General features: G+C 39.7%; 1 protein-coding gene across 2 annotated transcripts in view; it reads right to left on the bottom strand.

Moving 5' to 3' along the window:
* The window catches only part of MYO3A (myosin IIIA), a 172006-nt gene that overhangs the window by 134858 nt on the left and 14666 nt on the right, over positions 1 to 22482 (bottom strand). For both annotated transcript variants that reach the window (XM_067704228.1, XM_067704146.1), the window contains exons 3-7: positions 19576 to 19680; positions 18872 to 18971; positions 7546 to 7622; positions 3621 to 3766; positions 820 to 885 (exon numbers count right to left, since the gene is read on the bottom strand). In XM_067704228.1, coding sequence (XP_067560329.1) covers positions 820 to 885; positions 3621 to 3766; positions 7546 to 7622; positions 18872 to 18971; positions 19576 to 19680 — 494 coding nt within the window. The remainder of the gene's footprint in view (positions 1 to 819; positions 886 to 3620; positions 3767 to 7545; positions 7623 to 18871; positions 18972 to 19575; positions 19681 to 22482) is intronic.

The raw sequence follows: 22482 nt of genomic DNA, 5'->3' as shown, positions 1-22482 counted from the left end.
GGGACGTGGGTTCGTGCCCCGGTCCGGGAAGATCCCACATGCCGCGGAGCAGCTGGGCCCATGAGCCATGGCCGCTGAGCCTGCGCATCCAGAGCCTGTGCTCCGCAACGGGAGAGGCCACAACAGTGAGAGGCCCGCGTACAGCAAAAAAAAAAAAAAAAAAAAAAAAAAAAGCTTAATGACCCCTCTCTCCCATTTACAACTTGCAGTCATCCCTTCCCTTATTTTCTCAAGGTGAAGTCATGACAAAGATTGTGAAAAAAGTTCATGGACAGATTTAGAAATGGCTGACTCACAGCTTCTAGTCAATTGTCTGGAGGCACTGCACTTGTACTAAGTATCTGTCAAATTAAAAGTGAACTTCAAACGTATAAGCATTTTATCTGTATGATTATCTGACTCACCAAGTGCAATGACAACTTCCCTGTGATGGGAATTAGCGATGCAGATAAATGAAGGGCTAAGAAACGGACTGAACAGACAATGGGTGAGAAGGTGGGACATGCTGAGGGTGAGGCTGCAAAGGGCAGGTGGACAGAAGAACAGGTTCATGGACGATGCAATGTCTGCAGAAGCACAGCTATCGATAAGTGAATGAACAAGACCCTGAGATCATTATCAGAATAATAATGGGTTCACTGAACATTCAGAAGACGCTACAAATGCTTGTTTTGAAGAAAATCATGGAAACTTCTGGGGCTATTTAATAGATAAGGAGGAGATTCGGAAGCACAGAGGAATTGTTATAAAAAGCACATCTCAAAGTTACAGCAGGACGGGATCTCGTTAATTCTTTTAAAAGACTCTATTATTACTCACTTGCTGATGAAGTCATTGAATTCTGCTGACCATATCTCAGGCTGCCTCAGTTTGGGGGGTGGATTCCTAGAAAAACAAGATACAAGGTTGGATTGTGCACACTGGTCAGTAACGATAAAAATTAAGAGGCAGAGCCAGCCAGACTAATGTCATTGCTGCATTAAGATTCTGCCAGGTATAATGAAGCATTACCATCATTTTCCAATTTAAAGACAGATAATTAGTTTTTAATCATTCTCTATATGGAGTGACAGTTTCCTTGTTTCTCTGAAAGCACTTAATATATGACACATTTTTTTCTAGCTAATAATTTTTCTTCTTTGAACGAAGCTTCTTGCTTTGAACTGAGAGCCCTAGAGGAAAACATAAATACTTAGCCGAATAGAAACAATGACTACTCGGGAGAAGATTTTTTCTTTTGAGTCCAGAAGAAATCTCTGAGGAATATTCAGGATACACAGAGGTGACCTGAAAGAAGTGTTCGAAATATGGAGGAAACTGCAGTATAGAGGGGCCTTTATAGTAGAATGCCTTTACGACTTGTTCTGTTGTTACTGGGTAGAGGGCCAGAAACAAGGTTACACAAGTAAGGAACCGGAAAATATGATTAGCAGTAAAGCTCTGAATGCCACTTAGAAGATTCTGTTATTAATTCCTTTCATTTTAAGCTAAACGAATCTTTTCTTTTTTTGGTATATTCATGAATACAAAGGAACATCATCTGAAAATGAGGCTGATCTAACTGTAATCAAGCAACACTGATCAACTACGACAGTTGAATTTGCTGAAGTGCTGCTTTATGTTAATTCCAACAGCTCCTTGTTTTCATTAGTGGGATGGAAATACTCTGTCTTCAGCTCTGCATTAGTCCTTAAATAGCTCATAACAAAATTAATGTACGGTCTGTACAGGCTCATTAAAGAAAAGTACAGCTACTCATCCACCCTAGATCATGCCTCAAGCTCATTTTACAATCCTAGGACTACCTGAAGATTGCTGATTTGCACATTAAAAGAAGTAATTCTTCTCTGCAACAATCTTGCTTTGCTTCTTGTTCTCCTGAAATTTTCCTTTCTAAGAGATTTATCGGTTTCTTGGAGTATAACAAGGTTTTGATGATTTTAGGACACTCAGAACCGGGTAGCTTTTCAGATCCCCCTTTTTTTTCTCATTTCTACAGTCAGTATTCTCAGAATTCCATTTCAGAGAAATACTGGTGGTAGACGTAATAAGAAATAACTAAGATGGTGCAGCTTCCAGAAGCACCTTGCCCATAGGTACAATATGTATCAACAGTAGCATCCTTCCTCCATGTGGTACCATCACCAAGAGCAGTGACACTAGGCTAACTATGGTCATTTAGACCATAATTTAAATGGCTCAGGAAGAATAGTGCTTCATCTTACATATTGAATGACAGTAGGAATTAGGATATACAGATTTTTTTTGTTTGTTTTCCTCAAATTTAATGAAACGTCTGACTTGGTAAAGAGCAGGTTTTCTGCCTTTTTTTTTTTGGCTGCACAGCGCCGCGTGCGGGTTCCTAGTTCCCCAACCAAGGATCGAACCTGCGACCCCTGCAGTGGAAGCACAGAGTGAGTCTTAACCACTGGGCCGCCAGGGAAGTCCCTCTGCTCTTTTTTGTAATCTTGCTTCCCCACTTACCAAGTAAGCAATATATTTTACAAACAGTAAGACCTGAGAGATACATTGAAATTGTTATGTAAAGGATGATCTATCTCTAAGGTATTATAGTTCAGAACATATAGACAGGACAGAAAATTCCAAGGTAAAGTTAAAAACAAATTCAAATGCTTTGGTCCTATACTAATTTAACTACATGTGAAATATTCCAAACAGATCTATTTGGAAATGAATAGGTCATATTGGCATTATTTCTTTAGGACCGGAACCACGCCCCACCAGGGCTTTGTACATATTATTCAGTGTTCTATAGGCATTAGGACCACACAATTTATTTAATGCAGAATGTGGTAACAAACTGTAACATACACTACCTTCTCTGCCCTGGACCCCTGTCACCACAGGCCCTCTCTGTGTGCATTTCATTAAAATTAAGGTACCAAGCAAAATCCTTAAGAAAGTCTTCAAAAGACAACACATTCATAATAAAAAGAGGCAGTTTTTTTCACATCAGTTTTCTGAAATATCTAGGAACTACCCAAAGCATATATAAAACAGTGTTTAATTAGTGATAAGATCAGCAGGGGAAAGTCTGTCAATACACACATTGAAGGGGAGGGGTCTCCATAGAAAAGCATCTTCCTGGCTCCAAAGAGATTATTCTTCTTAGTGTCTCATATTAATATATTCAAAACACTAACAAATTTGAAATCATTACTTTATCAATAAATTTTATTTCTAACTTTCTTAATACTATTATCTTAAAGTTCTAAACAAAGGGAAGTATTAGCAAGTAGTAAAAAAATTACTAGATTGATAGAGTGAAATGAAGCACATCACTGTTACACTGACTGTGGACCAGGGAGCCTCCCTGATGAATCTGGGAATGGATCAACCGTGGCAGGAACTGCCGTTTTCTGAGTGCAAATCCTTGCCAAAGAAAAAAAGACACACTTAGTACCAAGAGAAAGCTCTTTGACTTAGACCAGGGAAATGAAACTATGGAACAAAAAGAGTGTCTCGGAAGCAGCAGCATGATATTCCAGGCCACTCTGCTCCCAACCTGCTGAAATATATCTGGGTATTTCCACGAGGAGCTTGACGAGCACTCAGTGGCTAGAGGAAGACAGACAGACCCAGTGTGAGAGCCCCCTGACCTTGGTATTTTGAAGAGTGCTCTCATGGGATGGAGGTCGGCCAGTGGAGGATCTCCATCCCCAAGCTCGATGGCCGTGATCCCCAGGGACCACGTGTCACATCTGGCATCGTAAGTTGTATCCAACTGCTGTTCACATGCAATCACCTAGTAGAAAATGAAAGAAAAATGAAGTTTGTGACTTTAACAAGCACGTAGCAAAATGCTTAGAACAATGTGTAAGTGTTCAAACTGATGAGGTTTGAGAGCTCCGAGCAAAGGCAGTAACACAGGCGAGTAAAAGTTCAAATTATAATTAGTAGCAGTAGTTTTCTTCTGAGAACAGGGAATATCTTAGCAGGATTGCAAGTATGAGGAGAAACCTATGAAAAAAACTTTTTGAAAATGCAAAACAGAAAGGGGACTGAAACAGTGTCCCCCATGGGAAGGGATGTAATCAAATACACAGCTAACATCTGTGCAATGATAGTCACTTGATAAACATTTGATGAGTGAACAGAGTCATTCATCTCAGCAAAGATAAAGATTACATCTTTCACAAATAAAAAGCGAAGGAAGGGGGCTTCCCTGGTGGTGCAGTGGTTGAGAGTCCACCTGCCAATGCAGGGGACGCAGGTTCGTGCCCCGGTCCAGGAAGATCCCACATGCCACGGAGCGGCTGGGCCCGTGAGCCATGGCTGCTGAGCCTGCGCGTCCGGAGCCTGTGCTCTGCAACGTGAGAGGCCCGCGACAATAAGCTTGACAGCAGTCTAGTCAAATGGTCTCAATCTTTTCTGACAACTAGAAGGCAGGAATGAGACAAGTGTGGAGAAATGCAAAAAGGCTTATGCCATTAATAAGAGGAAAATAAACTGGATAAAAATTAACATTGGTAAGGCTTTATCAGCAGTTATCTGGGAGCACACTAAATAGTAAAGCTACAACCAGCTTTTTAAAAATGCCACTAATCAAAGGATGTCACTAAGAGACAAGAATAAAAAGGGGGGAATCTTTTTTGCAGTATCATGAAATAGTGTTAACATAGAAGAATTATTACACAGTTACTTCACATTTCTAAATGTGTAAGTATAAATACAGACAGGCTGCAAATAATAATTGTAACATCAGTGATAACAAAAAGAAAATTCAACTTTACATTTTTAAAACTATTTTTTATATTTTAAAAAGTTTTACATTTTGTGAATGCCAACTCACAAGACAAAAAATGATTTGGGGATGATGGCAGGTTAGAGTTTTATCATTTAACTACAGTACTATGAAATGATATGCAAAATGAAAGGAATCTAAGGTCCTGTCTGGAATGTAGTTCATCTTTCTGACTCTACTTAACATCAAGCTTAACACATTAAAAAAAACCCTGTGTTGGCACAGAGGATGAATTTATGCCCCAATTTGCCCATGATGTTCTAGGTTTATGCTCGCTTCCCTAGAGTCATTATAAATACCATCCCCTTTCAGTCTCCAAAGTGTCCTGGCTTGGACAGTAAGTTACATGGTCACCCAGCACAGCTACTGTCTCTCCGGTCCCCTTCACTGTGAAACACACATACTCTAGTTTGGGAAGGATGGCTTTACGTAACCAACAAATGCTACCTTTGATCTAGAATTTAACTGAAAAAATGTCAAATCAAGAATTTCACTTTTCAACTGCTAATCAATTTGAACAATTTTGTTTACCTTATTGTTTTCTAATTCATAGCAATTTGACATTCTTCAACAATTCTAGGTAAGTGGAAATTTATTGAAATATTGCCAATCATTCAAAAGTTGGAAAATGCTTATTACAGGGAGATGCAGATAATATGCACAAAATCTTGAACATATATTTATATGACAGTTTGAAAAGACCACAGTGAACCTTTCTCTTTTAGATAATATCCAGTGGTTTGCCGAGCAGGAAACAACTTTCAAACCCTATTTGTGCTACAGTAGGCTTATTAATAATAAACAATGACTTATCAGTAAAATGCCTGTCTAGTAATTGCATAGTAAGAAGTATAAATTTTAATTATTAAGTTATTTATTATTCTGGTAATTCAATTTTAGATAGATCAAAATATTTCCTTTTCCTCATATACTGGTTCCAAGATCTACTAATCAAAATTATTTTTAATAAATGGCATACTTAAAATATAATACTGGCTTTGTTGCTATAAATTAACATATGAAAAATATAAAGCTAGATGATTAATTATTTAATATTAAACATTTAGTTTTATATATTATAGTATTTTTATAGTAATTAATCATATATGTGGGTAAGATGCAAAGCTTGGTATTATAGCTAAATTTTATTAATTTTTCACTTTGAAAATTTTTCATAAGCTTTTAAAACAACAGTGATATATCAGAACAAACTGAAGAAACTCTCACTTGAGATTCTCTTACTCAATTTTTTTTAGCATTTTTATTTGAGATACTCTTATTCAATTTTGTTTTTGCTTATATAACTATACTTTCTACTTTTATTCTAAGATGTTCTCCCTGTTCAAAAAATTTTTGAATCCATTGGAATTTTTTAAAGTTTCTTAAGCTAACTTATCCTTTCTCCATATTTTACATTACGCTTACATTTTAACTTTTTTTTTGCGAGTAGTAATTGAATTAGTATTAAAGTAGGAACAGTACACCACGATTTAATCCTCAAGCAAATTTAATTCTACGATTTTGCAATATTAATGTAGTATTTGAATTACTTCTCCTCCCTTCACTCGCTAGAGTTGTAGGTAAATAGCAGAGCTTTTCCCAAAGGTTGCACAGAAAGCTTTCAAACATATGTTCTCTACTGATGAACATAATTAAAAGGATTAAAGGCATTAACAGTGACTGTGGAGAAAAGATGTGACTCTAGAAAACATTTTTCCTCCACTATTTTAGCAGTTTCTCTACAACTTCCCAAAGATGATGGTGAAAAGAATCTCCTGAAGTGCAATGTGGCCCTAAGCAGAGTGACTCAACATGGGAAGCTACTATCAACACAGGCTAATAGGCCTGACTCTGATCTTAAACAAAGACAGGCATTTTTATATTTCTATCCAAGTTAAAAACAAAATCTAAACATCATTAAGAGAGATGCATGCTAAGCAATTAAAAGTATATTTAATGAAAAATTAAGGCTGCAAGTACAGCTGACCCTTGAGCAATACAGGGTTAGGGGTTCCAACCCCTCCCCTCCCCCCAAGCAGTCGAAAATCCATGTACTGTTATCTCTGCCTCAAAAACAGAGGAACTGATAAATGACTCACCCAAGGTCAGGAAGCTGACACAGTTTGGATAGAATCAGGACTCAAACCCTAGTTCTTTTGATTCCACATATTGTGAGCTCTGATCAAACACAAACTTTTCCCCACACTTAGTTAATTTAAAGATCTGTAAAATGGGATTGAGATTAGCAGATACCAACTACTATATAAAAACAGATAAACAACAAGGTCCTACTGTATAGCACAGGGCACTATATTTAATATCTTGTAATAACCTAAAATGAAAAAGAATAGGAAAAAGAACATATACATGTATAACTAAATCACTTTGCTGTACAGCAGAAACTAACACAACGCTGTAAATCAACTATACTTCAATAAAAAAGGAAAACAATCTGTAAAATGAAAATACAGCTACTATATTTATTGAAAAATTTGCATATAAGCAAACCCGCAGTTCAAACCTGTGTTGTTCAACTGTAGTTTCTCTTTACCTCTTGTGACTCATTCATTCAATCCCTCATTTATTCACATATTTGCTCACAGGCCATCTATTATCTCCCATGTCCCTCGTCACACATGAAACTATGTCACATAAAAACAACACAACTGACATTTTCTTCTAGTATATTCCAAAAACACATATGGAGCTAGAGTATGCATAGAAAGGAAACTCAGAAAGGATCAAATGTTACATTTGCATCCCTCAAAACTCTAACCGACCTCAGGAGCCATCCAAAAGGGCGTTCCTACGGATGTATTCCGACGGTGCCAGGTGCTGGTGAGCTGTGCAGACACGCCTGGAAGGAAGAGACGAGACTTACTTCTTGCATTCATTACTCAGGTAAGGAGATTCCAACTGCAACAAATTTGCTTACAAACTAATACTAAAATTCTGTTCCCTTACAGTTTGGATAGAATCAGGACTCAAACCCTAGTTCTTTGGATTCCACATATTGTGAGCTCTGATCAAACACAAACTTTACCCCACTCTTAGTTAATTTAAAGATCTGTAAAATGGGATTGGGATTAGCAGATACCAACTACTATATATAAAACAGACTGAAGTTCAAGCCATTGGACTTGAACTTCATCTTAAAGTATCCTAAGTCAGGGTGTCTACATAGCCAAGATACACAATGGTCCTCCTATTTTCTACTTCTCATATCCAGACATACCCAGGCTTAAAGCCCCATTCCCAGTTCTAGCGCCCCCTTGCTGACTTAATCTGCTCCTCGTCATACTAACCTCTGTATCTTTTGACCTTCTAGATATTTATTTATTTATTTATTTATTTTGTGGTACGCTGACCTCTCACTGCTGGGGCCTCTCCCGTTGCGGAGTACAGGCTCTGGACGCGCAGGCTCAGCGGCCACGGCTCACGGGCCCAGCCGCTCTGCGGCATGTGGGATCTTCCCGGACCGGGGCACGAACCCACGTCCCCTGCATTGGCAGGCGGACTCTCAACCACTGCGCCACCAGGGAAGCCCGACCTTCTAGATTTTAAACTACTTGCCTGTATTGCATATTTTGGCACGTAGTGATGATTTGAATGGTAGGCTCTCTCCACTCCCACCTCCCTCTCTGCACTACTAAATTCTGGTGAATTTGAGAATGTTTTATATCGTGGTATGCACATAGTAGGTGACTTGTGAATGTGAATAAAATTATTTTCCATCAGTCAACTTGGGACAAATCACACCTGCCCGGAAATTTCAAATTAACTACATCTATGTAAACCAACACCACCAACAGAATCAGTTCTTTTCCTTTAGAGAGTTATACACAGAAGGATTACAATGAAAAGGCATAACCAAATATTTCAATCATGCCATCTCATTAATTCCACCTGGTCAGATACAATCATAAGGGACTCAGGACAATCCAGAGCACAGTCTCCCTCCTCCCATTTCCTACTCTGCTCCTCTGGCTGCACGGTGCTGCTTCCCTTGACCTGCTCTGGACTTGATGGGTTATCCCCAAGTCGTGGACTTGAACGCCCTGATGTCCCTGTTTTGAAGAGTACCTCCCGGCGTCACATTTGTTTTAGGCTCTAGCTGTTTACCTTATCGGCCAAGTAGAACAAAGGCACTAATTGAGGTTTAAAATTGGATATATTTGATTCCCTCAAGATGATTCCTCCAAGATGATACTTTGTCATGAAATTCAAAGGCCATATTCAGCCAAAAGGGCATCTCACTGGTGGAAACATACTTGAGCAGAGGGCTAGGCAGTATGTTTTGGTTCCATATTAATTTCGTCCCTCAAGGAGCTCCTCCACTAATGTATTAATCTTGTCCTAAGTGGAATCTTCATCTACGGGCTTCACATTTTGCCTTTAAAAAAGCTTATCATTTGACAGAAAAAAATATCCTCATGAAATCAGTTTTGAAATTCAAAGGAAATTATCTAATCTGTGATTGAAGGTTCTCCCTTGAATATTTTCTAACACATGATCTGAAGAAAGGGAGTAAACATTTAACGCACATTTCTCCCAAACGCATCCTCTACCTCTATCTCTACTCCAGGTATTTCACCTTTCAGAAAAATTAAGTATAAATCTAAACATTTTATCTTGTCTTTTCCTATGAATTAAAGGGAGGAATGATTAAGCTTAACTTTTATAGTATCAGAGTACAGTAATTTATTTATATAAGTAGGAAAAGTAAATAGATTTTAAAACAAATTTAACTTAAAATTGATTATAAATCTACTAAAATTTATTCTAAGGGCTTATAATTATTTATGAAAAAATTGAAAATTATATTTGACCCTCGGTGAACATTTTTGTTTCAATTTCATAAAGGTAGTTTAAGAATTCAAACATCATTTAAGCAAAATGTAAAGGGGGTAGAAAAAACCACAACTGAGTAAAATATCGAAAGTTTTTGGTAAGAAAGTGACACTTTAGACTAATCATTTGATACATTTTTCTTCTTTCTGAAGATAAAGAAAATATGATATCACTAGAATTGGCATTTTTCAGCAAGCAGTCATGCCCTGGCATCTGAAATTATAGATATGGATGTCAGGAAAGGACCATCCCTCCATACTCCACAGGAAATATATTGGGAAGGAGGATAAGAAGAGTGTCTTAGGGTGTGGCACAGGACCCAAGATAGACCATTCAGACTTCTTGGAAATGTGAATCTTGAGCTGGAGACACTAGGGTGACTAGACTACAGCGACTAGGGTGAGTCATCCAGTGTTGAGGATCTAAGGATTAGCCCAGGTGATGCTGCTCTGGAGGTCCAGGGATGCCAGAGCCCCTTCCTAGGAGGCTGGATTGCCCAGCTTCTCCCTTGGCTTTGTAGGCCACTCAGTGCCATTTTCAACAGCATTGCCTAAGTTGGTCAGAGTTAAGTTTCTGTTGCTTACAATCAAGGAACTCTGATACAAGAACCTAATGATTTTACATATAAAGGAGCAAACTAACAAGGGTAATGGTCAATAATAATGATTTTACAAAGTCTAAGAGTTATTAGGTTTTATATTAATACGAATTAAGAATTTTTTAAAGCAAAAGTTTGGCCTCCAAACTTCTTGATCACACATTCCAAACAAGAAGAAACTTCTGAGCAAGCATACTCGATATAGATACAGACTATTTTCTACATATTTCCTAGTATAGTAATATACACATTATGAAATGTATAAAGATAATTTTAAAGGATGATACTAAAATAATAACTATTATGACTATTTCATAATAAGTTATGGATATTTCTGCACATCAATGATATCTGGGATAATGAATTACAATGCTAATGGGGTCTCACATATTTAGAGTCCTTTGGGATCCTGCAGAAAGACTGTTTTACACCTGGCTCCTGTAAACTGAATGGAAACAAGAAAAATTCAGCCCAGAATGTGAAGAAGGAAAAACAAAAAGTCTCAAAATAAGTGAAAAAGGAAAAATGCAAGTAGGTAGAATAAGAAACCCTTGAGTCTGAGAATACTGGATAATTATCACATTAAAAACAGGACACACACCTATGAAAGAGTAACAGAGGAAGGTCTTGACCGAATGTCTGTTGAATGCTTCTGCAATGACTGTTAACTCTGAAGATCATTTTCCCAACACAACCAACTACTTCAGAACTAGAAGGCAACTTAATGGTCGTAACATCTAACGTGCTCATTTTCAGGTTAGTAAACTTTAGCTGGAGAGAAAAATGAGTTTCCTGAGGACAAATGGCACTTTTACTTAACATAAATTCCCACAAGAAAATTAGCTAAGAAGGTAGAAAAATGCAAAATTCTCTCAAGAATGACTGACTTAAATTACTTTAAAAGGCAACAGGACGGGCTTCCCTGGTGGTGCAGTGGTTAAGAATCTGCCTGCCAATACAGGGGACACGGGTTCAAGCTCTGGTCCAGGAAGATCCCACATGCCACAGAGCAACTAAGCACGTGCGTCGCAACTACTGAGCCTGCGCTCTAGAGCCTGCGAGCCACAACTACTGAGCCTGCGTGCCGCAACTACTGAAGCACGCGCGCCTGAAGCCCGTGCTCTGCAACAAGAGAAGCCACCACAATGAGAAACCTGCGCACCATAACAAAGAGTAGACCCCGCTCGCCACAACTACAGAAAGCCCGTGTGCAGCAACGAAGACCCAACAGAGCCTAAAATAAACAAATAAGTTTTTTAAATAAAATAAAATAAAATTTTAAAAATAAAGAAATATTTGTTAAAAAAAAAAGTCATCAATTGTCCCAAATATACTTAACAATGAAAGGATCCAATCCAGGACCACATGGTGTGTTTAGTTGTCATGTCTCTTTGGTCTCCTTCAATCTGGAGGAGTTCCTTAATATTTCCTTGAACTTCATGACCTTGATATTTTTTTTAGAGTTTCAGGCTAGTTATTTTGTAGAATGTTCCTGAACTTGGATTTGTCAGATATTCCCTCAAGATTATATTTTTGGCAAGAATATCATGGAAGGGAAGTCTTCTCCTTGTATCCTATCAGGTGGTATGTGATTTCCAGTTGTCACATCAGTAGTTGTATTCACTTTGCTTACTTAAGTCTGTGTCTGCCAGGCTTCTCGCCTATAAAGTTTCTCCTTCTCTTTTGTAATTAAGTATTTTATGCAGAGCTTTTTGAGACTATCTAAATATCCTATTTTTAATCAAAACTTAACCCACTAGTTCAGCATCCATTGAAGTTTTTGGATGAATTAATTATTACTATGATGGTTGCCAAAAGATAGTTTTTAAACTTTCATTATTCCTTCTATATTCATTAGTTGGCATTCTTCTATAAAGAAAAGGTTTAGCTTTTTTCCCATTCATCTATTTGTGTGTGTAAGTACGAACGTATGAATTAATGGATTTCTACTTTATTCAATGGACATCATTGTTACCATCATTATTATCATTATTTTGATGCTCAAACTGTCCCAGATTTGGTCAGTGAGAATCACTTCAATTTGGCTTCTGTGTCCTTTTGACATTGTCTCCATCATTCTTTGGGCAGTTCCTCACTTTTTGGCACATTAAGTTCCAGGCTTATCTTGTACAGCCTTAAAAATCAGCTTTTCTCCAAGAATGCCTGCTTACTATTAGTGGAGAATTATATTTAAAAACTGAGAGCTAGGTGTTTGATGTGCTTGCTCTTGGGGCATCAAGCTTGCAAGTTCTCTTAGTAGACATAGCCAGACAACCTGTATACACACACACACACACACACACACACACACACACACACACGTATCACATTACATTTCTTTTCATATGCCTCTCTACATATTGAAAAGCATGAGTTCACACTGACACCTCCAATTCCACTCCAACATCATGGGGTTCAGTTTTCTCCCTTCCACATTTGTAATTCTCATCTCTAACAGTAAGAAACCTGGCTCCCATTGTCCTCAGGATATTTCCAGATGGTATCAAGCCCCCTTTATGTAACCAACCTCTTGTCTCCATTTTGACCCCTATGCAGACACACTTATCCAGCTCAGGCTCTGACAACCTGACTGGGGTCACCACCATCCCCCTAGACAAATGCTCTTTGTCCCCTCCTCGGGGGCTCAACGCCCCAAGCCGAGCCACCACTGCCCCTCCCCTCCCAGCGTGGACACCTTCCTCACCCCTTTCAGGTCCAAACCATTTGCTGAGCTGCACCCCGATTCCCATGCTTTCTCGGGCCCACCAAATGCCTTTTGTTTGAATTATTCTGGAAGAAAGGAAGGAATGAAGGGAACTTCATAGTTTATAAGTTCAGGTGTGCCTGCCTCACTGGATGCTACAAAAGTGGGTTATTAATAAATAAGTCACAACTTCTCTTTGACCTACATTATTCATTGGGGATTTGGTCTAAAATCGAGCATGTGGGTAATAAGAGACTGAAAGCCATAAAATAGTCTGTCATAAGAACGATGTCTAAATAAGTCACAAGAAGTACATTCTGTACTTTGGTATTGAAATGTTAACTATTCTATTAGAAATGAAGATCCCCAGAGAGAAATCTGTAGAAATGAGAACGGAGTACTGCCCTTTAAATTTAGTCTCTCTTTCATTTTCTATTCCAAATGCGGACTGCTTTTTCAGACGTTAGTTGACTTGCCTAAAGGGGTTTATCTCCTGGGAGGTTGTGTTATTTATTGATTGATCATACACCAGTGACTGCTAATGTATTTCATTTATAATACCTGCAAGCTCACTTGTCTTTTTATTCTCTGAGGTGGCTGGTGGTTTTCTGTAAAAGCCTAGCCCACTTAACAAGAAAACAAAAGGTCTTCTTAAAGGCTCTACTCATAACTAGCATTAGCAAACTGAATCTTACTTTTACTGTAATTAAATAGCTTGATATTTAAAGTTAATATTAGTTGACTCTAGCAAAGGGCTATTATTTTTTTAAACAGAAAGCAGCACCTATTTGGGGAACTCAGATTTTCAATATTTAGCAACTATCAATATTTAAATGAAGTATTTATTTACTATTTATCAAGTACCTACTATTTATACAACACTGAGCTGGGGCGAGGTGACAGTATTACTTCATGATAATAGCTCAGATTTTTAAAATTATAAAGTGTCAATAATTATACTACGTAGCTCACCTGTATCATCCCATTTACTCTCCACAGTGATCAACCGTATGAGGTAGAGACTGTTTTTCATACTTGATGTCCCTGGAGATTTTAAGTGACCTTCTCAAGGTCACACAATTACATGGAAAATCCTGCCTCCCATTCACTCACTCATTCGAGAGTATTTATTGAGCACTTCCGATGTGCCAGTGCCATGCTTGGTTCCAGGGACAGAGTGACAGGCCAGACAGAGACCGAGCCATCACAAAGCTCACAGCTTAGCAGCGAAGGTAGTCAGATTAAACACATGATTACAATCAAGTGTGATAACTGTTTGGCTAAAGAAAAGACAGAGTGCATATATACAATGGAATATTACTCAGCCATTAAAAAGAATGAAATAATGTCATTTGCAGCAACATGGATGGACCTGGAGATGATCATACTAAGTGAAGTAAGTCAGACAGACAAAGACAAATATCATATGATATCGTTTATATGCGGAATCTAAAAAAACATGATACAAATGAACTTGTTTACAAAACAGAAACAGACTCACAGACTTAGAGAACAAACTTATGGTTACCAGGGGGAAGGGTAGGGGGAGGATAGTTAGGGAGTTTGGGACTGACATGCACACACTGTTATATTTAAAATAAATAATCAACAATGACCTACTGTACAGTATAAGGAACTCTGCTCAATATTCTGTAATAACCTAAATGGGAAAAGAATCTGAAAAAGAATAGATGTATGTATATGTATAACTGAATCACTTTGCTGTACACCTAAAACTAACACAACATTGTTAATCAACTGTACTCCAATATAAAATACAAATTTTTTAAAAAAGAAAGGATAGGGTGTTGGGGAAGTTCTCAGCCAGGCAGACAGAAGTTAGCTGGGTGCAGGGGTGAGGGGAGGTTTCCATGCAGGGAAAGCATCATGTTTGTAACCGGTCACAAAATTCAATGACATAAATCTTAGACACATAAAGAGAACTGTCATTGTGATTTCTTCATTTTGCCTCTAACTATCATGGGCTCTCCTATGTCCCTACCCACTGGCTGGGAGAAGTAAAGCTTAGTCAGATCTAAACCATAAGTCCTTTTAGAAAGAGTTCAGTCTCTCTTGAATGAAAGTGCTTGCTCCATCTCTCAGATGGAGCCCCTCCTTCTTCTCTCCTGAAGATGGTACTGTCTGTACAGGATGAGGGATGGCTTATAAGACCTTGTGGTGGGGAGAAGAGGGAGGGTCCTCGGGTGTGGTCGGTCTCTGGTCTCTGGGGCCATGTTCCTTTGTCTGCCTGCCTGCTAGGGGCCCCCTGGCCCTCCTGATGGGGTCTGCATCCAGTGAGCCTGTGGCCTCTTCTCATGCAGGCAGGGCTACCTGTGTAGAGCCTCCTGGCAGACGAAGGCTCAGGGTGGCTTCAGCTGGGGCTGACAATGCTCTGAGGTCTGGCTGTGACTCCTATTCAGACCTGGCTCAGGTGATCTGGGCTCTGCCCCTCGTCGCCCATCCTGAGCAGCCCCCTCTAGAAACTCCCCAGACAGATTTTCAGTTATTGGGGGGTTAACAGGAGCAGAGGGTAAGGGGTCTGGAGAAGCTCAGCTTGAGTGCTTCCTGTACCTAATCACTCTACACCTCTGTGTCAGGACGATGTGATCACACCAGTCTGGACTGGCGCAGACTCTGCAGGGACTTTGTCTGGGACTCAGAATGATGGTGGTGGGAAGAGTGAGGGTAAGAGTTCCTTTCCACCCTCGTTGTCACCTTCACTTTTTAAAAGCTCATCTCACTGTCCCGCCTCTTTCTCTGTTTCACCTTTCCACAATTACCCGAGAACTGGAAAGGGTGTCCCTCTTCTTTCTGTTCTCTCTTATGCAAAACCCTACGATGGATCCCTGGAATTTCCCTCTCCATAAGCTAAAGAGAAGATAAAGCAATTTAGACAGATCTTTCTCAAGAGATAACCCGGGTCTTGCTACACATTCCTATTTTTTAATATTACCTCAGTCATTTTCTTGCATTCCTTCTGTAACAAATCTTAACCCCCCCCCACCCCAAACAGAGAGATGCTTCTGGCAGACTGGGGTGAAGGTCACATTCTTGGATAAGCAAGAGAAGAGCATGTTTACCAATTTCGAAGAACTTCCTCCGACACATGTGTTAAGAGCCCTGATTGAGAAAGACGGTGGTACATTTAAGAGGCTGAAAGAAGTTGACCTGGCTCACAGGTAATAGGAAGAGGCGGTCCCTGCTGTGCGCCAAGGGGCAAAAAAAAGGTGTTAATCATGCAGTGCTTTACTCTGGGCCAGCAGACAGGATCACAAGGCGCACAGCCCTCCCCAAGGAGGGCTGACAAACGACGGACAAGATATTGAGCGAGAGGGTGGCAGGGTCAGCTGAGCCAGAGCTGCGGTGCGGGGAACGGTCTGGAAGGAGAGGAATGAGACCGGCTGCAGCGGGGTTAGTAAAGTGTGGCCGCAGGAGCCCAGGTCAGAGATGATGGTGAGGACCGGGGCAGAGAGATAAAGATGGAGCCTGGGAATTTATAACAGAGACACAGCCTTGTGACGCATGGTAGATGTGGGCGGTGAAGACAGAGGAAAGCTCAAGGATAAGCTAAGATTTCTAGCTTGAGCCACAAAACAGATACCGAGGACTTTTTTCTAAGGCAAGAAACTCTCGATATGAAGCAGATCCCCGGGAATGGGTGAGATGGTGGGGTTCCATCTGAGCATTTAGAGGACTGGCAGCCATCCGAGTACAGATCTCCAGTACCCAATAATGAGCCCACTGCACATTTTATGAGGAGAGAAATCCAAGTAAAAATATATTCTAAACCCCTTTACTCCCAGCTGTGGCATTCTCTGAAAATCTGATTTAAACATAAACTGAGGACCCTGATCTTCAGTTTGGCTCTGCAGCTGGTGGCTCAGTACACTGTATTCCTTATGCCCTTGAGAAGCTCCACTATGTACGAACCTCCATCCTCGGGTTTTAATTCATATGAAAACCTTAAACCATCCTAGGTGAATCGAATCCATGTCCTCTTACCATGGAGAACAGAAATATAAGCATCCTTTAATATGCAAATAATAGCATTTTAGTATCAGACACCAGGGACACATTTAATAGGCAACTGACCCTCTTCTCTAATTGCTGCTGACAGTAAAGTCTTTAAGTTAATTAATATAAAACCAAAGCTCCCGTTTTGTCGGCTTTCTACATTATGACTACTTTCTAAAGATATCATAATAAAGGCCACTTTATTTATTACTTAGGTGTATATTTTTGCTCTGGATTACTTTGGAGGGTGTCCCAGGAAGTTGCCTTTCTCAGAGCTACTGGTTTATCAAGTTCTTTTTTGTGTGTGACTGAAGAAGACGTTTACCTACATTTGTTTTAACAATTTTCATCTGGGCTGTATATATTGTAGCCATTTTTTAGAGCAAGAGAATTATGAGATCTCAAGTTAAATATTAAGTTCTCCATTTGGGTCTGTCAAGACCGGAGCCAAAATTATTGTCTGAAGAGAGTCATGGCTCTGTCCATGGAGCAGTGAAGAGTGTTTGTTGTTTTTTAGAATTTCAGGCCCAAGTTCTCATTAGCATCCTAACCCGGGCAGATTGTTCAAATACACAGCTCTGAACTCAACTAGTAACACACACTAGCTGCATCCCAGTTATTAACCAGGAATTCATTGCCAAGCTCACTGCTGCTCCGTAGTTTTCAAATGCTCAGCTGAGGGAAAAAAACACGTGGTCGTTCGAAAGATACGCTATTCAACTGTTCCTGTCTAGATGCTCTGAAGTTCATTCCTGGGTGAAGACAGATCACTAAAGAGCTACATACTGGGATTAAAACAATGAATTTCTAAAGTGAGTCGATTACTTTCCCTAAGCTTCATTTTCCAAAATGCAAAATGAAGGAAGAGTCACTCATTCATTCAACTATTACTCACTAAGCTACTATTCCCAAAGTATTAGGTCTACAAAATAGAAGATGACATAGTCCCGCCTCTTAATGACCCTGTCTATCCGTGAGCCTAAGTATCTTTATCTACATAGGAAGACCAAATAGACCATCATAATCTTATGTGATAAACACAGATATGGAGAAATATACAGGGTACAGAAGCACAAGGAGAGACACCTTACCCAGCCTGAGTGCGGGAAGGGGAGAACAACAAGGATACTGAGATGTCCTAGAATAATGCTACCCGCTCTCACGGGTGTCGTGTGTTAGTGGGGATCCAGTGAGACGGGGGAGATATCACTGTCACAACTGGAAAAGGAGGAGCCGAGGTATCAGCTACAGTGCCTCTGGCTCTGACACAGACACTCCGAATTGGCTCAGTCAATACGGAAATGTATTATTATCTCACATGACAGAAGGTCCAGAGATAGGGGAGGTTTCAAAGTCAGTTGATGTAGTGGCTGGACTATGTCACCAAGGACCCTCCTTCTTCCCGTCTCGCAGGGCTGCCTTTCCACTTGGGATGGAACACCTCAGGATAGAACAAGGTGGCTGCGAGCAACACAATAAGACATGGAAGGTCCCAAGTAAGAAAGAGACCATCTTTACTTGTGCTGCCCTCTTAGGAGGGAAAACATTTTCCCAGAGACATTTGAAGGTTTCCCCTCATGTCTCAAAATCCTGGGTTTGGGCACCTGCCCATCGGGAAAGCAATCAATAGTAAGGGCCGTGGGCTTTACCATTTAGACTCAGTGTGATTATGTGGAGCCCGTCTATTTCAGAGGATCAACCACACATACTGCTGCAGGAGCGTTACAGGCACACGATGGCTGACTTGAAAGAAGACACTCTTTCTTCTGGGAATCTCTCATTTGCCAAATTTTTTAAAATCTCTGCAACTTTCCTACCTCAATGAGATACTGGTTTTTTCTCTTTCGATGCCTACAAAGCAAGGCTGACGGAAAATGATCAAATCACATCATACGAGTCATTCTGCGGCCCAAATCCATGCATTTCAAACAAAACTTACCAAAATCTACGAGTTTAACTCCGCCTTCGATGGTTAATAGGATGTTATTTCCTTTTATATCACGGTGGATAGTCTTGTTGTTATGTAAATGCTGAAGTCCCTAGAAGTGGGAAATAAATACATAGTGACTTTTAGAGAAAGCAGCAAAAACACATTTTTCAGATGGATGCATTTATACAAAATCAATAGGAAACACACCACACGTTAAAATTAACAAAGGTTCTTAAATGTTTCACGTTGAGTTAGTCAAATCAAAGTATATCATTTCCACTTTGGACTATATAAAAATTCAAAAACACCAGTGCATACCCCTTAGCCCTTAGCAAATAGTTTATTTAAAATGTGCTGATCTCAACATAAGAAAACATTCCATACACTCATTTGAAATAATGGCTCTTAAAGGAATAAATAAATAAACAATGGCAAATAAAAACCTAACTATTAGTAAAAATACACATTATCTACCTTTACCATAATCTCAGAAATATACCTAGGAGATCAAAACTCAGGTTTCTGTTGACACAAGGAGGGTAGATCTCTAATGGAAAAAAGGAATTAGTTATGCTAAACATTTCACATTTTGCATCTTACTCTTGCATCGATAAATACTAATGTAGTGATGTTTTGCTAAAAATAGGATCCTCACTTTTTATTTAACTGGAACTGCCTCCTAATTAATGCGCGAACAATTTAAACCGCCTTACCAACAGCGCTTCACGTAAAATATAGGCAATTATGGGCTCACTCATTCTTTTGCCCTTCTTCAGAAATCCTTTCACAAGATCTGTCACTGATCCTCCGTTGCACAGCTATAAAAGAATATTTCAAGATAGATAATAAAATGATATGCCATTTTAAGTACTTGCTATAAAAGGTTTTCTCAAAACGTTTTACAAAACTTCTAATTTTTTGTTTCGAACAATTATTCACATCATCTTTATGGTTTCATAAATGAAATGAAGATATAAACTTGTACTAGTGTACAATTAATTACTGGAACACAGTTTCCATTTGAATTAATTTTTAGAAGAGAATCTGGAGAAGCACTGGGCTTGGCTTTTAAATTTAAGGAAAAGAATTATGATTCTATAAATCAGTCTCAAATTTTAAGATCTAGGGCTTAAAGGCATTCTTGATTCCTGATAGTTTAATTAATAGTGCAATGTGACCTCAATCCATGGCTATATACTGTTTCATATGCGCATTAATTTAAAAACATACCTCCCTTCTGGTAAAACTTCAGAGTGTGCTGAAGTAAGGGTTACAAATACTATTTTCGAAAACTGTTTTAAGTGTCATGTTCCCTAGCTCTTCCTCCCTCCACACCTCCCAAGAGTAGAGACAAACAAGAGGGAGGGGCATGGTAGGGGAATTTTTCACATCCAGGTTTCTCTGAAGTTAGGTAACATGAAGTCCCACAGTAAACTTTCAAACAGGCTGTGCATTCTCAGAAGAGACAAACACTGACATTAGCAGTGGAACATGAGAGGGGAGATAACTAGGTAAATGGTCCCAACAAAGCTTTGACCCCGTGATCCCCTAATGTCTGATCCATTAGCGTTTGCTGTCAGCTCTGTCTCTCCCCCCAGGGCTCTGGTCCATGGTCTCCTTGCCCTTACCCTGAACTATGGGGCCTCCTCTGACACCTCAGTGCCTGCAAACTAAGAGCCTGGCATTTCCCTGACTCTACTGACCTAAATGGAGGTAGAAAACAAAGGTGAGAGGAAGTGTATTCCTGACACCCTCATCTAAAACACTGAACACATTTTCTCTCAAACTTTTTTCTAACACAGTGATTAGATTTTATTGGATGCCTTAACACTTCTGATACATTATAGATTAGATAATAACAGCTGTGTTGGGCACATTTTTTAAGCTAGCACATTTCTAATCCATTTACATGCATTATCTGTGTATCTCACCACTCTGTGAAATAGGAATTATTAGCATCTCCATACTAAGGATTGGGAAAGTGAGGCACAAAATTGCTAAAAGGTAACTTGGAAAAGATCACACAGTAGTGACAGAGCTAAGACCTCAACTTGGACAGCCTGACTTTAGAGTCCAGTCTTACATTTAATCATGACATGTCATGATCCCCCAAAAGGAGGTCTGGGCTGGCTGGTTGATCTAGCCATCATGTGTAATATTGTTTTTGTAAGTGTGTTTAAAATCTAAACACGAAGTCACAAATGAACACTTAGATGCAACTCCTTTTATAACTGGTGTCTTTCTACATTCAAAGAAAACTTTCATCTTCTACAGGAATCTGTGCAGCCCTAGCACTCCCAAACCAGCATTTTCTTCTGCAGAAAAGGGAACACCTTTTAACTGGATAAGAAGCAGAGTGTGCTGTCCTGACAGCAGAATACAGGGTCACATTGCCTCCTCCATGGCCCAGCAAGATTAGTTCACAAAATTATTCAAAATTGACTGAAAAGAGGGTTTCCCTGGTGGCACAGTGGTTAAGAATCTGCCTGCCAATGCAGGGGACACGGGTTCGAGCCCTGGTCTGGGAAGATCCCACATGCCACGGGGCAACTAAGCCCGTGAGCCACAACTACTGAGCCTGCGCGTCTGGAGCCTGTGCTCCACAACGGGAGAGGCCGCGACAGTGAGAGGCCCACGCACCACGATGAAGAGTGGCCCCCGCTTGCCACAACTGGAGAAAGCCCTCACACAGAAACGAAGACCCAACACAGCCAAAAAACTTAATTAATTAATTTTAAAAAAATTGAAAAGAAATTGAGTCCTTTAAATTGCAGAGCACTTATTTAAAAGAACCAAGTTTTAGGACCAGTTTTTAAATTTCCAAAATTCATTGCAGGGTGACTGGCTTTTCCTATGTCTCCAAAGTGTGACCTCTTTGCTGCATCTTCTGTGATTGACTATTATGTTAATTCAAGAGTAAACAGCTAGGATCTTACAGGGAGAATAAAGGAGCCATAAAGAAATGTGCAGGATGAGGTTTCCCTGGTGGCGCAGTGGTTGAGAGTCCACCTGTCAATGCCAGAGGACATGGGTTCGAGCCGTGGTCCGGGAAGATCCCACATGCTGCAGAGCAACTGGGCCTGTGCGCCACAACTACTGAGCCTGCACTCTAGAGCCTGCGAGCCACAACTACTGAGCCCTCATGCCTAGAGCCTGTGCTCTGCAACAAGAGAAGGCACTGCAATGAGAAGCCCGCGCACTGCAACAAAGAGTAGCCCCTGCTCACCGCAACGAAGAGCAGCCCCTGCTCACCGCAACTAGAGAAAGCCCATGTACAGCAACGAAGACCCAACGCAGCCAAAAATAAATAAATAAATTAAATAAATAAATAAATAAATTTATTTTAAAAAAAAGAAATGTGCAGGAAATAAAATAAAAATTGACAAAAGAACTAATGCGATCATAGAGTTTGCACTAAGAAGTTCAAATACCACTTTCTGGTATCAATATTTCTTTGACATAGTTATTTTCCCTAACTAGTAAAGTTGAGAATACAGGATTCTTTGTGATATACACTTTAGTTTTTTTTTAAAGTAAGGTATGCTGAGGCATAATTTACATACAATAAAATTCACCCAATTTAGCATACAATTCTGAGTATTGACAAACATATTAGTCAT

This window comes from Pseudorca crassidens, chromosome 1 (genome assembly GCF_039906515.1).
Source record: "Pseudorca crassidens isolate mPseCra1 chromosome 1, mPseCra1.hap1, whole genome shotgun sequence".
In the NCBI taxonomy this organism is placed as follows: domain Eukaryota; kingdom Metazoa; phylum Chordata; class Mammalia; order Artiodactyla; family Delphinidae; genus Pseudorca; species Pseudorca crassidens.
This window is presented reverse-complemented; position numbering and strand designations above follow the sequence as displayed.